At 37.8% G+C, this 15,437-nt stretch overlaps 1 protein-coding gene across 1 annotated transcript; it reads left to right on the top strand.

Moving 5' to 3' along the window:
- Positions 1–4,522: 4,522 nt before the first annotated feature.
- Positions 4,523–6,572, top strand: LOC113708336 (uncharacterized). The gene is made up of 4 exons (XM_027230799.2): positions 4,523–4,607; positions 4,733–4,839; positions 5,284–6,069; positions 6,198–6,572. Exons 1-4 carry the CDS (start codon positions 4,523–4,525, stop codon positions 6,570–6,572), a joined length of 1,353 nt encoding a protein of 450 aa, XP_027086600.2.
- Positions 6,573–15,437: the final 8,865 nt, after the last annotated feature.

Genomic DNA, 15,437 nt, shown 5'->3' with positions numbered 1-15,437 from the left:
TTGGTCCTACACAAATTGCTAATTTGGGTGGTAAGAGATATTGTTTAGTCATTATTGATGATTATTCTAGATACACCTGGGTAGTTTTTCTTACTCACAAAGATGATACTTTCAAAAAATTTCGTTTCCCTATTTATAAAAGTTTAAAATTTGTTTGGTTTGAATATTGTTAAAATTAGAAGTGTCAATTGTTCGAAATTTAAATGTTGTGACGTTTCGAAATTTTGTGAAGGAAAAAATGCATTTTTAATCCTCAAAATTTGGGTTGCTGACCATTTTCATCCTCAAAGTTTCACTCAAAACACATTTCATACTCAAAGTAACATAATTTGGCCAATTAAGGACAATTGACGGGAATTGGCAAATTTATCGTTAGAACTAACTGTAAACCTAACAAAAAATGGGTAAAATCGAAGGATCAAAATTAGTTAGCTAAATTAAAACTCAACTATTAAAGCTCGGAATATCACATGGTCCATCAACCTGAAAAGCCCATGGTTTGATAACCAAGTCGGTTATTAACCGATCCAATTCCCCACCAATAGCTGTGTGTGAATTACACAGATAAACCACGTACCTCAGAATCATTCCACAGTCTTTCCCAACTCAATTTCAATTTTCAGCAAAGAAGAGAAATCAAAAAACTACACATTTCATTGTTATCCTGCCCATCTGAGATAGCTATAAATCCTGAAAAATGGGGCTAGGTTTACTCGCCTCCCGGACTCTCTTGCGATCCGGAAAACTCCGGCCAGGTAACTTCACTCCTCTTCTCCGCCTCTCCATCGTCTCCACCAGTGAGCTCCAAAATGCCGAAGCAGCCCAAGCCCAGCCCGATTCTCCCCTTCGAATCTTCCCAAGAGAACTCCCGTCGGCGGGGCTCGAGTCCACTTCCCCAACCCGGAAGACGCTATCGAAGTCTTCATAGATGGATATCCAGTTAAAATCCCTAAGGGTATGACAGTCCTTCAGGCCTGCGAGATCGCCGGCATCGACATTCCTCGTTTTTGCCACCATAGTCGCCTCTCTATTGCCGAAAATTGTCGTATGTGCCTCGTTGAAGTCAAAAAGTCCGCCAAGCCTATCGCCTCTTGCACTATGCTGGCTCTCCTGGTAAACTAAACTAGTTGATAATTGAATTAATTTTTTGTTGACTTTATTACGAACAAAAAATTTAGATTTTTTGCTACTTAATATGAGAAAAATGTGGACTTTAGGGTTTAATGTTAATGTGTGAGGATTGGTGCTTTATAATTTAAGAAAAGAAAAAGAAAAAGTTGTTTGCTTACGTTGAGCTTGAGCTAGATGTTGCATTCTTTGAGAAACTAATTGCTTAATTTTGAGCTATGGATGATTCTATTATGGAGAGTTATACTTTTTAGCTGTGATTAAATTTTCTTCGGCAGTTGCCAAGGACAAAGGAGAGGGGGAAAAACATTTTGCTTGGTTGCCTGTTGGTTGTGTATTGATTTTGATGATCCGTTAGATTGCTCGATTTGTGATCAAGGTGGGGAATATGGCCCCATTTGGTTTTACCCATTTTTTGTTGGGTTTACAGTTGGTTCTAACGATAAATTTGCCAATTCCCATCAATTGTCCTTAATTAGCCAAAATTACGTTAACTTTGAGGATGAAATATGTTTTGAGTGAAACTTTGAGGATGAAAATGGTCAACAACCCAAATTTTGAGGATGAAAAGTGCATTTTTCCCATTTTGTGATTACACTTTAGGCACTCTAGGGTCATTTGCACTTCATCTTTTGTATTTTGGTATTACATCTTTTGTATTAGGATGCATCTTTTATATTTTTTCTTTTGATGTTTCAAGTACTTTGTGCTAATGGATCTTGGTTAACATTGATGGTTTCTAATTGAATTGCTAATGTATTTTGGTTGATATTTCTCTGTTTGGTACTTCTTTTGGTATTAATTCTCTATTTTTGACTGATAATTGATATTGGCATGTTGGTAATTGCTGAATTCTGGTATCATTTCTCTGTTTTTGATTGTTATTTTGGATTCTCTATTATGGCAATTATATTATGGATTATGGTTGTTGGATTTTACTCTCATCTTATGATGACAAAAAAGGGGCAAAATGGATACTATGTGAAAGGGGGAGTTATTCTGAAATTATAAGTTTAGCACTTAAAAATTTTTTATTGCAATAAGTGAGAGGGAACTTATGCTTAACTTTTTCTTTCTTCTATCCATTATTTTGTCATCATCAAAAAGGAGGAGAATGTTAACCTTGCTCCCTAGCTTTTGATGTTTACAAAATAATGGATGATACTAATATCTCTTCAAGAAATACTTTCATCTATGAAACAAATCTGATTCAAAGAACAAGAGCATTTGAAAGAGATAAAGGAAGTTGAAAGCTATCGGACACTCGCGAAGACAACATCGGACGTCCGATAAACAATGTAGCACTTCGGACGCATGAAAACTCCATTACCAGACGTCCGAAAGAATTAAGAAATTCCTTCTAATTCACTATTTACTTTCGGACGCAAGCATTAGAGGTACCGGACGTCCGAAAAAATTAAAATAATTTCTCAAACTCACTGTCTGCTGTCGGACGCAAGCATTAGCTGCACCGGACGTCTGATACTCCCAACGGCTAGTTGACTCTTCAACTGCCTTCTATCCATTGAAGCATTAATAAAGCACTTTCTTAGTCTTATATAAATAGAGTATAGTCAGAAACTTCAAACAACTTTTACACACTGAAGATACAAAAGATATAGAGTTGTTTTTGTGAGAAAACACTCTCTAAGGAAGATTTGTAGTCTTGATGGTGTGAAGTTCATTGTAAGTTTTTCATTTGTGAGTGAATACTTCAATAGTGTAGATCTGTGAGGGTTGTCTTGAGGGATAGTAAAACTTCTTAATTTAACCAAGTGGAGTTTGGGGCAAGAAGGAAGTGAGCCTTCCTTTGTACACAAGATTGGTTGTATTTCATCAACTTGAAGAAGTTTGTTTGAATTGATCTTCAAACTCAAGAGGAACTTGGTAGTCAATTGGTTTGCAATTCCTTTCTTCTTATTTACTTATTGTTATCTTGTGATCTTTGAATTGCTTATATCTTCTACTTCTCTCAAGTGATTTTGTTCATTCATTGATTGATTCATTGTGTGATCACTTAGAAAAGAGGGTAAATTTCATATTGAGCAAAAAATGCCTATAACTTGATTAACTTTATAATCAACCTAATTCACCTCCCCTCTTAGGTTGTCTTCAATCCTTACAAAATCTATGATCATTAGTGCTATGTTTTCAAATAAACCTTTCCAAAAGAAAAGGACTCCTAAATTTTCTATTGAAAGATACCTTATCCTTAACATTTCATTTAACATTTGAAGAAATAGAGGCTATACTAAGTGTTGATTTTAATCCATATTCTTAATAATTTGGTCTAATACAAGTTTCATATTACTTATCTTGCATTGCATCCTTGTTACATTCTTCCCACCAAATGCACAAGACCTAATGAAATTTGCCCTTTTTTTCATCATTTTTTTCATGAAAATTGGAGATTGATGTGTGATCAACTCATCAAACTTTAGTAGTTGATGATGAGAGAGTACTAAATTAGTATATGCATCATGCTAATTTTTGGGTACAATACCAAAAAATTTGTCTATGCCATCATCTTTTATTATAGTTGTGGACAAGGTACTAATCTACGGGGTAAGTAATATGGCCATATCAAATTCTAATGTTTTGAGATGTCAACTTAGTTGTTAGCATCTCATGAAATGTGAGGAAATGTTGTTTCCCCAAATGAGTGCCTTTGCCATACTTTCTATCTCTCTTTTTTTTTAGAAAAAAAAAACTTACCTACGCACATTTGTTTCAAAGGAGGGACCCGGTATAGAAAGAGCATTAGGCAATTTAGGAAAAGACATATTGGTCTAAGAGGAAATATCTCTTTGATATTGTAATAGACCATTCAACATCTCAGGTAGCTATCAATGTTAGAGGCAGTTTAATATTTTAGTCCCTAACATACCAAGTTATTGAATTTGAAATTTCAATTTTTGATGTTAATTGATAGACACTGTAAGCTTAAACATATTATGATGCCCATTAGTATAGGAATATTTAGCTTGTTCAATAAAGTACGTCAGGTCTCTATTTGTAGTTATGATATTATATATTATGCTGATAGATATCTCCATGTTTATGTATAGGTAGTAATTTATAGTCCGGAATGAAGAGACTAACTCCATATTGACAAGGTTGTGACTTTCAGAATTTGATCCTAAAGAAGGAATGCTATATATGTGTTGCTATATATTGATCCTAAAGACACATTGTAATTTTAGCTAAAAAATTACTTTCTTTTGAATTTAGTGTATAGTGTTTCCTGCCGTAACTTGGCTTGCACGGTTGGTGGCTTCGTTGACATGGACGCCCTTTAGCCTAGGGCTGGAGGGCAACCCCCTCACCATCAACAAAGTCGTTTGCTTCTCTCTTTGCCGTGGAATCCCCTTCTCCGATTGATCTCAAGAAACAGATGGCTCATAAAGGAGAACCTGCGGTTTTCTTTTCCAAGGAGGATATTGTTAAGCTTGCTGCCCCGTATAAATTTGCGGTAGTTGGTAAGTTTTCTCATAGGCAGCCGAAACTAGACGATGTTCGCCGATTCTTCTCCACCTTGAACCTGAAAAATTCTGTCACCATTGGGCATTTAGATGCTCAACATGTACTAATGCGTTTCAATCAGGAAGCGGACTTCTTGCGTGTTTGGACTCAGGGGATATGGCAGATTGGTGCAGTCAGTCATCAACAGGATGGGAGCTTGGAGATCTCGCTTCCTATCCTTTGGAGAGCGTATTACTCTTATTAAACATGTCCTGTCAGCAATCCCGGTTCATCTGCTCATGACTTCGAGCCCTCCTAAAGGAGTTCTTGCCTTGGCTAAATGAGTCATGGCAAACTTTCTTTGGGGGGAGAGGGATGGTGGGGTATGGCATCATTGGATTAGATGGCAGGATTTGTGTGCCAACACGTCGCAAGGAGGGATAGGTGTCCATTCTCTACTCAAGTGTATACAACATTCTCTTTCAAGCTTTGGTGGAGGTTTCGTACAAGTGACTGTTTATGGTCCACCTTTATGCATGCCAAGTATTGCCATCAAAGCCATCCATGCATGGTGGGGGTGACAAAGGGCAGCTCCTATGTCTGGCGTCGGATGCTCCAAGTTCGTGATTGGTCCAGGCAGGAAGTTGCAACTTTTGGTTTGATAATTGGTTGGGTTCTGGCCCACTGTGTCAGAGGTTGGAGAGTGTTTCAGATCATTCTGTGTTCGATTTTGTGTCAAATGGACAGTGGAACCAAAATTTGCTGAGGTACTGGGTCCCAGATGCTGTTGTTGCAGAGATTATCCAGAGGCCTGTCCCTACTGGTGACGGGCAAGACAGGGCAATCTGGTGTTTGACGGAGTCTGGGGATTTTTCGATTGCATCGACCTATCATTTGTCCAGTGGGCAGCAACCTACCTCATTCATGTTTGCTAGGGTCTGGTACCCGTTGTTGCCCGTCAAGATTTCCTTTTCCATGATGCGTGTGTTGAGAAATCGGTTGCCTGTAGCGTCAGCATTGGGGAGGCTAAATGTTCACGGCCCTTCAAAGTGCTTTTGCTGTTTAGATCCCAACTCAGAATCATTGAAGCACATTTTTTCAGAAGGTGATCTAGCCCAGTTTCTTTGGGCTTTCTTTGGGAATGCTGTAGGGGTTGTGTACAGAGGTACAGGTGTTTGGTCTCGGTTGGTAGGTTGGTGGTCTTTGCCAACACTTCATTCTCGTATGAAGATGATCCATACGGTGTTGCCTAGCATAATCTATTGGCATGTTTGGTTGGCACGGAATCTCGCCTTCTTTGAAGGCCAATCCCTGCACAAGCGGACTATTTGTGATTGTATTATGGCAGATGCAGTGGGATTGGTTTGTGGTAGGGATAGGGGGAATCGGAGGGTTATTTGTCCTGGCATGCTTTTTATGCCAGTCTCTTTGGATGGCGCCCTCGATACTCCCATCGGATGGTTTGTTGGGAACCACCAGGTCAGGCGATGTGCAAGCTAAACACAGGTGGCTGTTCACTGGGCAATCCGGGGAAAAGTGGAGGGGGTGGTGTACTTAGGGATGCGTCTGGTGAATTGGTATTTGGGTTCTCCATCCCTCTTGGGGAGGTGACAAGTCTACAGGCGGAGGCTAAGTCGTTAATATATGGGGTGCAGCAGTGCGTGTTGCGGGGCTTCTCCAGCATTCAGGTGGAGGTGGATTCGCTACTGTTAGCAAATATCCTTCAAGGCAAATCGAAGTGTTCGTGGTTGATTCGATCGGAAATTGCAACATTCCAGGCAATCTGTACTTTGGCTAGGACGGTGGGACATTGCTATCGAGAGGCGAACCAGGTGGCAGATGCGTTGGCTAAGGCGGGGGCAAATGGTTCAGGGAATGTTCTTTATACTTCACAATCGGAGTTACCAAGACCTGCAAAGGGGGCCTTGATATTGGATAAAGCAGGAACTCCTGCCATTCGCGTTAGGGCTATTCGCAAATAAACTCCTTTGCATTAAAAAAGTAAAGACAATTATAAGATGAATAAAAATTGAGAGTTTTCTCAAAAAAAAAAAAAAAGTATAGTGTTTCCTCCTCCAGGCTTAAGACCATAGATGAAAAGTGAATTAAAAAAAAAAACCCTACCTAGAATGGGTAGGGGACAAAAAGCTTTCATTCATCTAGATCTCAAGCATACAACAAAGAATGTTGTACTCCTATTGCAATGAATTCTACCAGCATTTGAGTAAAAAGAATCCACTATTTTCACCATTACCATTACAGAAATTAAAAACATATCTAGGCAACGTCACGCAGTGTACGAGGCCCCATATAAGTCGTAATAGAAATATTTACAATGTTAAATATTGTGTAGATAACTATGTCAAGTTTAAAATGGTCAAGTGTATCCAAATGGAGCATTTGTGACAACATTAGTTAGGGCAAGTTGCAGTTGGATGAAAGTGGTGAAGCCTTTATTGTTGTCCAAGATACATTGATAACTCAATTTCATATTGAGTTTATAATAGTGCATATAAGAGCATGATTTCAAAAACTAAAAATGAAGTTTTATCATTTGAAGGAGATTTTGAATTGTTCTAGAAGTTATTGTGGTAGTAGCAGTAACGAGGTAATTGCTTCAAAGGTATTTTGGACAAAATGGTTTCAAGTGAAAAGTTCTACTTAAATTTCTTAACAAATTTTAATAGTTGTTATATATGTTTGATAACTATAAATTAATTACATAAATAAATTATGATGTAGAAACATCCAAGTGATTTGGAACTGATTGAAGAATTTCGTATGAGTGCAATTAGTAATTTTCAATAGCTCTCAATTATTTTTAATGGATAACTAAATATGTGATTTAATGCTCCTTTTATTATTTTTAATTACTATTTTAGAAATGGATGAATTTTTTTTAAAATTTCAATGTGTTAGTCTCTAATTGATGTATGAATACTTCGTGGTATCTATCTTAGAAATTAGCTATTTCTTTCTTTTTGCATTTTATGCTTTGTAGTAATGCCAATATATATCTTAATTAATTTAAGGTATGATATCTATTATTATATTTGTTTTGATCAATATGTATCTTTGTTTATATGTATTCATAAATTAACAATCTTGACCAATTTTCCCATAACTTTCTTGCTAATCAAACACAATAGTTTGAATTTTCTTGCATTATTTTTTTTCCAACCAAATACACATGCAGAATTGGGAGGGGAGTTAGAGTTAGAGTTGGGAGGGGATGCCCTATGGTATCTCACCTTCTTTTTGTTGATGATTCTTTATTCTGCTGTAAGATGAGCGCAGGGGAAGCAAGACAAATGAAAGACATGCTGGCTACTTATGAAAAGGCGTCTGGATAGCTTATAAATTATGAAAAATCTGCTGTATTTTTAGTGCTAACACTTGCAGGAACCAAAGGAAGGAAATATGCTCAAAACTAGGAAATATGTCAGAAACATGTCAGAAACACGGAGTGGAAAATACCTAGGCCTACCAATGATGATAGGAAGATCCAAACAGCAAGTCTTTGGATACATTAAGGAGAGCCTACAAAACAAAATGCAGAACTGGAAGAGGAACCTGCTCAGTCATGCTGGAAAAGAAGTGATGATCAAGTCAGTGGTTATGATCAAGTCAGTGGTTATGGTGGCAAGCTTTTGGTGGGGAAAGGAGGAGAATGCAAAGAAAATACATTGGGTCTGCTGGTCTAAAATGACCTAAGTTAAGGGTAAGGAGGGCTTCAGTTTTAGAGATTTGGTATGTTTCAACAAAGCTCTACTGGCAAAGCAGCTTTGGAGACTTATCAATCCAAACCTGCTAGTCAGTAAAGTTTTAAAGTCCAAATACCTTAGGGGGGATCAAAGCTGGAATAGAGAGCCTCCAAAAGCAGCCTCTTGGGTTTGGAAAAGTTTAATGGGAGGAAAACAACTGTTCGACAAGGGAATGAGACATAGAGTAGGAGATAGGACAACTATACAGGTGTGGAGAGACAAGTGGATCACAAGTGATGAGGAAGGAAAAATCAAGACCGTAAGACAAGGAGAGTGCAATGTTGAGAAGGTGGAGGAACTAATGCAAGAAGGCGATTGGAATGAGGAGCTACTAAACAAGTGGTTTGAAGAAGAAGATGTGCAGAAGATTCTGGCCATCCCTCTAAGCTTGACAGGGGGAAGGGATAAAATGTATTGGAAGTATACAACCTCTGGACAGTTTACAGTCAAATCTGCATATGCAGCAGAAAGGGAAGGGACTAGACAGCAACATGAACTAGAAAACAGGGAGGGCACTAGCTATCTTCAACAAAGATCCAGAGGGTAGAAAAGCCTATGGTCATTGCAGATGAAGCACAAACTCAAGCATTTTGTATGGAGATGCTTGTTAAACAGCTTACCAGTGAATGAACAGATACACAAACAATCAGGGAAGCGAAATGAATTTTGTGAGTGTTGTGGAGAAGAAGAAGAAACAGTGGAGCATATGCTATTCCATTGTAAGAAAGCAGAGCTCACGTGGAGAATTGCCCCAATAAGTTGGGATGGTTTAAATGATATGAGAAGTAATTTTGTCAGATAGTGGGAAGGGATATTAGATGCAAAACAAAGGGATAGGGGACAAGAACACATTGCCTTAACTATGAATATTATGTAGTAGATTTGGAAAGCAAGAAATAGGAAGATATTCTTAGATGAGGGGATAGATGCTAGGCTTATTGTACAAAAAGCACAGAGAGAGTGGACAGAATTTATGGAAGCCCAGGATAGCGGAAGGGAGTACATTGATCAAACGGACAGCTCAAGATTAGCAACTCGGAAACCACCTAGTAAAAGAGTGATAAGCATTAACACTGATGCTGCTTTTTCAGCAGGAATGGACCAATGTGGGCTAGGAGGGGTAGCAAGGGACTAGAAAGGAGGGATAATCAAAGCATGGGCAAATGTAGCAAGGAAAACCAATGAACCACTGGTGGAGGAAGCTGTAGCTATCAGAATGGGAATGATAAAGGCAAAGGAAGCTCAATGGAAAGTAGTCGAGTTCCAATCTGATTGCATAGTAGTAGTGGAAATGATAATGAAAGAAAGCATCAGGGACTCCAGAGTTGTTGTTGTACTAGAGGACATACAAAACATGAAAAGTCTGTTTGACAAATTTACCTTTTCTTTTGTTAATAGACTAGGTAATGGATGCACACACAATTTAGCAAAGTTTGCCGTCAAACTAGTTAGACAAGTAGATTGGGAAGGAAACTTTCCCATGTGGCTCAAAGAAAGCGCACAAAAAGATCTTTTGGGTACTTACCCAGTTGTAACACAGCTTGTGGTATCAAGTTAGCAAATGAAATATATAACAATGCTTTTGACAAAAAAAAAATACACATGCAGAAAAAGTTCCCTTTTTCTTTCATCATACTTTTCATTTCACTTTTCTTGCAGCACATTGTCGTGCACAACTTTTCCGTCAAACAAATGGAGCCTTTTCAACATAAGTAGATAAAGAGCCGAAGAGCTCTGATGACCTGGATGGTTTTCGTTGTCCTCTCACGTGCCAAGCATGTGAGTCACCAGCCTTTTTTTTTCCACGCAATGCGCCAGCCGTCTGCATATACTTCCTCTCTAGGGTTTTCGTAAATTTCCTCCGCTGCCGCCACCCTCTCTTCTCCCCTTCTCTCCTTCGCCTCACCTGTATCCTCATCCTCAGAAGCTAAATCCATCCCAGCACCAACAGATTACTCACGCGGTGCTGTAGTTTCACTACTGCTGGTGGCAACAATAGATTGTTCACGTAGATTGTTGATTTTGATGGAGCTATGCCTCTGTTGCCGCTGCGCTTATTGGTGCCGAAGGAGAAAAAGGAGAGCTAATTATATGGTGGTGCCATGGAGGAGTAGTGGTGGTAGAAGGTAACTCCTTAAATTTGCCTGTTTATTTTCGTTTCTATTTTTTTTCCAATTTTTAACCAATATGTCCTCTTTTTTTGTGCCCTCTTCGAGATGATCTGAAAGAAAAGCTTCAACTCCAGATTTTCAAGCTAAAGTAGTAGAGTGAGGTATGCGTGGTTTTCTCCACTTTTTTTCCTAATTATTTCATTTCGTTGGGATTTTTTTTCTGATTTTCTCCACCTTTTTTTTCCAATTTTTAACCAATATGTCCTCCTTTTTTTTGCCCTCTTCGATATGATCTGAAAGAAAAACTTCAACTCCAGATCTTCAAGCTAAAGTGTGAGGACTCGCAAAAAAAAAACTATTATTTTATGCCTAATTTATGGCTTAATAAATTATTTAATTGGATTTTATTTTCAAGGAATATTTTCTAGTCTTATTAGACCTAAATACATGGTAAAATAATTTCGTTATATTTTTAAAATGATTCGTTTCGAAAATTAATTACCTGGAGCGCGTTTAGTAAAAATAGTGAATAGTGCTTGGAGATTTTATCCGCGTAATAGCACAATAAGCTTGGAATATTGGAGACTTATACAATGGTCCTAAAATAGGTAATCTTATGAACAAATACTCAAGTGATAGTTAGTAGTGCAATCGTTATAAGAATTTCTCGGAAGTTTCGCGTTATAACGTTAAATTTGACGGTACGCGTTTTCACACGCGCGACTTTAATTGAGGGACTTTAGACCCTTATTTCGGGACAATTAAGAGTGAATAATACTCACATGAATATTAATGCATTGGAGGTTTAGTGCACTAGTGAACCAAACGCGCGAGAAAAATCAAGCCGTAATCGCACCAAACGGCCCCTAATGAGAGTTGACTTTTGGGTGAATTTCCACCACTTATTTCACCTTCTCTTGGAAGCTAAAGGAAATCAGATTTCTCTCCATCTTCTCTCTCCTCATTGCCGACCAGCTCTCTTCTCTCTCTAACTCATTTGCTTCAAAATTTCTGCTCACAAATCTCACTCAAAACCACCCCAAATCATCTCCAAATTCAACCAAACTTGCACCACACCTAGCTTGACACTTGAGGATCATTTTGAGCTGCAAACAAGGGCTGGAAATCACGGTTTTTCTGGGATAATAGAGGGCCGAAAATTCTGCTGAACATCAACCCAAAGTAAGTGATGATCCACTCTTGGAAACTTGAAGTTTGGAAGCTATCTTACCTTGTTAAGTTCATGCATGCATTTGGTTAGCTTGTGTATGGTGTAAAAATGTGATTGTGGGCTCTTTGAATTCCCACACTTGGGTTGTTGTTGCTGATTTGATGATTGATGGTGGTTATATTGTTGGTTTAGTGGTTAAAATGATGCATTAGTGGTGGGTAATTAGTAGAAACTTCATTGGGTGTAAGAAGCAAAAACTTCCGATTTTACCCCTGCCATGTTCGGCCATTTCGAGGCCAATTTTTAATGGTCTAATAGCTTGAATTGGATGCTTATAGGATGTATTAGATGTGTGAAAATTTCATTGGAAAATATTGAGGTTTGATTGAGCAAATGAATTTTTCTTGAGAAACTAGCAAATCTGGAAAACTGTTCGCGTATGATTCTGACCAGTGGTAGTATTTTGGCTATAACTCTGTCCTCAGATGTCGAAATCATGTGCCGTTGGTGGCATTTGAAACTAGACATTCCTGGCTTTAATTTGGTATATAATGGACATTCTGATTCTTTGTGAGCAAGCCGAACCAAATGTTTTAAGTTCGCTGTCCTGTTGCTCTGTTCATCTGGAATGAAGTGTTCAGGCAGCAACTTGATGCCCGATTTTGAACCAGATGGGTGCCGAATTTGGAAACGATTTCTTCTGTGATATTTTATCCCTATGAATGTATTTTCTAACGGCATAAGCCATGCTCGATTTCGAGTTAAATTGACTGAGTTGTGACTGAAACAAGTGGACTGCTCTGTTTTGGAAAAACCCTAATGTTTGGACTGGTTTGGAACAAGATCTTGGAGTGAACTTGTTAATTGATGTTCTTGATACTAAACACTTACCAAAGGCATTATGGATGTTTCTTAGGCCTTTATTTCACAAACGAACCATGATTGGATAGTTTGCTTGATTAAACGTTTTGAGATGGGTAATGAAAGTCTCAAGGCAGATTGCCTTATAATTTTCCTGAACTTTGGTTGACTAATTAACTATCTTATCGAAGGTATTTTTTCCCTGAAATTTGATAGGGTGGTACCTTTCATATGGGAGTAAAATACTGCCAATTTTGGTACCAATCCAAGTTCGTTTCGATACCCAATTAAATTGCTAGAGTTGGAGGTTCAAATCTGGAAAATTCTTCTCCAAGTCTTGAATTTCCCCAACTTCGGGCTACCATATCTCGGTACTCAAAACTCCGATTCTTGATCCGCTTGTTTTGTTATACACCTCACTTGTAACACTAATTGAGCTGCAAATTTCAGAGGCCGGTTTGCAACGTGTGAATCGTGCCGAATTTTCAAAGTTGGCCAAAATCCAACTTAATTCTGCCTTGTAAACCAATCCTGCATCTTCAAGCTCATTTTGAACACTTTCCACTTCGATTCATGGAAAAGTGTCTTCTAGGAACTTATAGTACTTTCTAAGAGGTTTCCAACGGTATAAAGTTTTCCAATTCTCGACTTATACCGAGCGAGTTACGATTTTTCAAAAATTCATAATAAAACTGAAAATTTTCCAATTTCAAAGAAATAGAGTTTTTCAAGAACTCTTTATTCTTTTGATATTCTTAAACGTTTTGCTCATGATTTTCATGATAAAAACTCAAATAATATTGTACATAAACCTCGATTTACGTGTAATTGAGGTTCTTTTTTGCGAAATAATCCTTAGATTGTACTAGTGTACAATCTTCTTGATAAGTGGGTTAATTGTGTGATTATCCACTGTTAATTGCCAGGCGCACAAGGAGACCTTCAAGAGGATCTCATAGTGGACACTTGAACTCCCAGAAAATAATTCTTATTGAATTGCTCGGTGAGTGTCAAGTGTGTGCATCTTTGATACATGTTTGTTTGTGGTAATTGTTGGAATTTTAAGAAAATAAGGGCGGGTGCGTACTTTATCGCACTTGTTCTAATTTCAAATGAATTATTGAAATGTATTGAATGATTGTAATGTATTGAATGATTGTAATGTATTGAATGAATGACTGAAATGCAATGGTATGTTATGAATACATACGTCGATGGAGGGAACCTCCTCGACTTTCAAATGAATGGGGGACACCCAAACTCATAGGCCGTCCTTAGACTCGAGCCGGCAATGGGCTTGGTCAGGGATTTGGGCGAGCCATGAGATACATAAAAGCTCGACCTAATGAGAGGTCTTGCTTGGCATACTCGCAGAGTATCGCCTTATAATAGACTTGTGGGCCCTTGGGGTGTACGGTGGACGGAGGGAAGTAAGTGGTGATCTACGGAAATGGAAATACCGACCCGGTTGACAGGAGGGTCAACGCGGGAAGGTATACGCATGACATCGGCAGAGCAAGTGGAACTTAGCTCCTGAGAGCTACTATATCCTTGAATTGTTTCTGATTACTTTTCCTGCTTGAATGGTCGATTATTGAAATAATATGGTTTATTTATTAAAATTTGGGATTGTTATTTGACAAAGTGCTTGCATGTGTGTTCTTGGCCTCACGAGCGTTTAACTCACCCTATAGTTTTGTTTTCCTTAACAGGACCGAATCTTGGAGAAATATGGAGAAACCATCCGTTGTACTTTTGTTAAGACTCCTGTTATATATTTTGAGTAGGCCCTGGTTTGGGTTGTACTTTTGAAAATTGTAAACTTGAAAAGTTTGGGCCCTGACGTGTACTTTGAATTTAAGTCGTTTTATGATTACCCGATGTACTGGTTATACATTAAGTGACTTGTTAAGCTTGAACGCTTCCGCATCATTGTATTCATGTTGCTCTCATCGAAGTGTTTAGTTCGGTTTTAAATTGAATGGAATTGCTTGAGTCCTAGCGAGAACTGGGTAGGCGTCCGCGGATACCCTTTGGTCCGCCTTAGGGAGATGTGGGGCGTCACATAAAGTAGTAGAGTAAGGTATGCGTGGTTTTCTCCATTTTTTTTCCTAATTATTTCATTTCGTTGGGATTTTTTTTCTGATTTTCTCCACTTTTTTTTTCTTATTATTTCATTTTGTTGGAAATTTTTTTCTGATTTAACCTGAAAAAGAAAGAAAACAGAAAATGTTTCTTTTTTTCCTTTTATTTCTTAGGGTATTTTTTCCATTAATTGAACTAAGATCTACTTATTTTTCTAAATTTGTATGGACCATCTAATCATTTTCATTTAGTGCCCTTTATTTATTATTGGTGATTTTTATAAATTGAGTGCTTAACCTTTACTATTGTAGGTTTGCCTGTAACAATCCTAATAGCTATATTAGTAGCAGCAGTAATTGCCCTCTTCGAGATGATCTGAAAGAAAAGCTTCAACTCCAAATTTTCAAGCTAAAGTAGTAGAGTGAGGTATGCGTGGTTTTCTCCACTTTTTTTCCTAATTATTTCATTTCATTGGGATTTTTTTTTCTAATTTTCTCCACTTTTTTTTTCCAATTTTTAACCAATATGTCCTCCTTTTTTTTGCCCTCTTCGAGATGATCTGAAAGAAAAGCTTTAACTCCAGATCTTCAAGCTAAAGTAGTAGAGTGAGGTATGCGTGGTTTTCTCCATTTTTTTTCCTAATTATTTCATTTCGTTGGGATTTTTTTTTCTGATTTTCTCCACTTTTTTTTCTAATTATTTCATTTCGTTGAAATTTTTTTTCTGATTTTACCTGAAAAAGAAAGAAAACAGAAAATCGTTATATTTTTCCTTTTATTTCTTAGGGTATTTTTTCCATTAATTGAACTAAGATCTACTTATTTTTCTAAATTTGTATGGACCATCTACTCATTT

The sequence above is a fragment of the Coffea arabica genome, chromosome 9c (genome assembly GCF_036785885.1).
Source record: "Coffea arabica cultivar ET-39 chromosome 9c, Coffea Arabica ET-39 HiFi, whole genome shotgun sequence".
NCBI lineage: Eukaryota > Viridiplantae > Streptophyta > Magnoliopsida > Gentianales > Rubiaceae > Coffea > Coffea arabica.
Note: the sequence above shows the minus strand (reverse complement) of the source record. Positions and strands in the feature narration are given on the sequence as shown.

Excerpts from the sequence above, each read along its gene's own strand:
- LOC113708336 (XM_027230799.2), top strand. The coding sequence starts at position 4,523 with ATGGCTCATAAAGGAGAACCTGCGGTTTTCTTTTCCAAGGAGGATATT. Across the intron at positions 4,608-4,732 it reads GTATAAATTTGCGGTAGTTG|GAAGCGGACTTCTTGCGTGT; the intron begins GTAAGTTTTCTC and ends CGTTTCAATCAG. Across the intron at positions 6,070-6,197 it reads GGTTTGTTGGGAACCACCAG|GTGACAAGTCTACAGGCGGA; the intron begins GTCAGGCGATGT and ends CCTCTTGGGGAG.